Source organism: Urocitellus parryii, chromosome 4 (genome assembly GCF_045843805.1).
Source record: "Urocitellus parryii isolate mUroPar1 chromosome 4, mUroPar1.hap1, whole genome shotgun sequence".
NCBI lineage: Eukaryota > Metazoa > Chordata > Mammalia > Rodentia > Sciuridae > Urocitellus > Urocitellus parryii.
In genome coordinates this window covers 44,965,129-44,966,966 of record NC_135534.1, presented here as the reverse complement: position 1 = coordinate 44,966,966, position 1,838 = coordinate 44,965,129, and the positions used below count along the sequence as shown (strand labels likewise).

The 1,838-nt window shown below is 46.7% G+C and overlaps 1 protein-coding gene across 1 annotated transcript; it reads left to right on the top strand.

Moving 5' to 3' along the window:
- The first annotated feature begins 665 nt into the window (after positions 1-665).
- LOC113194270 (mas-related G-protein coupled receptor member X2-like) lies at positions 666-1,613 on the top strand. Its single transcript, XM_077797254.1, has one exon. It carries the CDS (start codon positions 666-668, stop codon positions 1,611-1,613), a length of 948 nt encoding a protein of 315 aa, XP_077653380.1.
- The last annotated feature ends 225 nt before the right edge of the window (positions 1,614-1,838 follow it).

The following is a 1,838-nucleotide window of genomic DNA, read 5'->3' as shown; positions in this document are numbered from 1 at the left end:
CAGTGTGTAGCACCAAATCTAGACAAGGGGATATGCATAGTGTGGCCATTTCTATGACACACTTAGCCATTAATAGCCTACCAGGCCCAACCATCCTCACACATGCCTAACCAAGAGGTCACATTCTTTTTACGTCCCCAAAGCAACATTTTTTATCTCCTACATACAGCACTTTTAGTCATGAGTGTGGTCTGGTATCAATTTTGCCTCTTTAATCTGAACCTGAGGGAAAAATTCTGGCCCAGGAGAGGCCAATGCCTTTGACCACAGACCTTTCCTGGTATCTCAGATCCTATCCCAGACTTTTCCTTCCTCAAGAAATTCTGGAGACTTGGCATAAACTCTGGCAGGAACAGGAGGGGATCCATGTGCATGATTGGACCATAGAACATTCCCGTCAGTAGACGAACCCCTGCAGTAGCAGCCAGCACAGCGTTTACAGTCGACATGAACTGGGTTTGAGTCCAGGACCCCAGACCCCCTGGGCTTTTTTAAAATAATTTTTACAAGCATCTGTGTCCTCCCCTGTGACACACAGCAGGGTGGTCCTGGGACTCAGAGGTTATGCAGCAGGAACTCATGACTTTCTTTTTGTTCTTAGCAGCTCCAGTGGAGGGGTTCTGAGCATAAGTCCAACCACCCCAGCCGAGGGGACAGAATTCACAATGGTGAACGGAAGTAACTGGACTTTTCGTCAACCTTTCAACTTTTGGACCTCGATCCTGGGCTTGCCAACCCTCATCATTGCCCTGATTGGGCTGGTGGGAAATGCAGTTGTGCTCTGGCTTCTGGGCTTCCGCATGCACAGGAACGCCTTCTCAGTCTATGTCCTCAACCTGGTGGGAGCCGACTTCCTTTTTCTCTGTTTTCCTATTATAGTTTCTCTGAAGAAACTCAACTTCACTTTCCTTTCCTTTCTCCCCTTCATCCTCAAGTACTTACCCATTGTAATGACCTGTTCCTACCTTACAGGCCTGAGCGTGTTGAGCGCCATTAGTGCTGAGCGCTGCCTGTCCATCTTGTGTTCCATCTGGTACGGCTGCCACCACCCGATTCACACGTCAGCTGTCATATGTGCCATACTCTGGGCCCTGTCCCTGCTTCTGCGCATCCTGGATTTCTACCCCTGTTCTTTCTTATCTATAAATTTCAACTATTGGTGTCAGACATTTAGTTTCATCACAGCTGCATGGCTGATAATTTTATTTATGGTTCTCTCTATATCTAGCCTCACCCTGCTCATCAAAGTCATCTGTGGTTCTCGGAGAGTACCGCTGACCAGGCTGTATGTGACTATCGGGCTCACAGTTCTGGTCTTCCTCTTCTGTGGCCTGCCTATAGGCATCATAAGTTTTCTGTTGTCCTGGATTCATAAAAACGATAAGAGTCTGCGTTTTTCTAAGAGGACTGCTTTATTTCTGTCTAGTATTAACAGCAGCGCCAATCCCATCATTTACTTGTTTGTTGGCTCCTGTAGGCGGGGACAGCACCGTCGGCAGCAGCGACCATCGCTCAAGTTGGTTCTGGAGAAGGCCTTCCAGGACATACCTGAGGTGGAGAAAAGTGGAGAAAGTCTTCCTCAGGAAACTATGGAGAGTCTAACATCCTCCTAATGTAGTGATTCTGCATCTTCAGGGGATCCTTTAAATAAGTAGTACCTCTGGAAGATACATAGATGATTGTATAGAGTCCAAAATTGACATTGATATAGATGTATGGAGAGAGAGAGAGAGAGAGAGAGAGAGAGAGAGAGAGAGAGGCCATTTATTGATGTGTTATCTGTGGCTGCTTTCACATAACAACAGCAGAGACAAATAGTTGTAACAGAAATCAAGTGG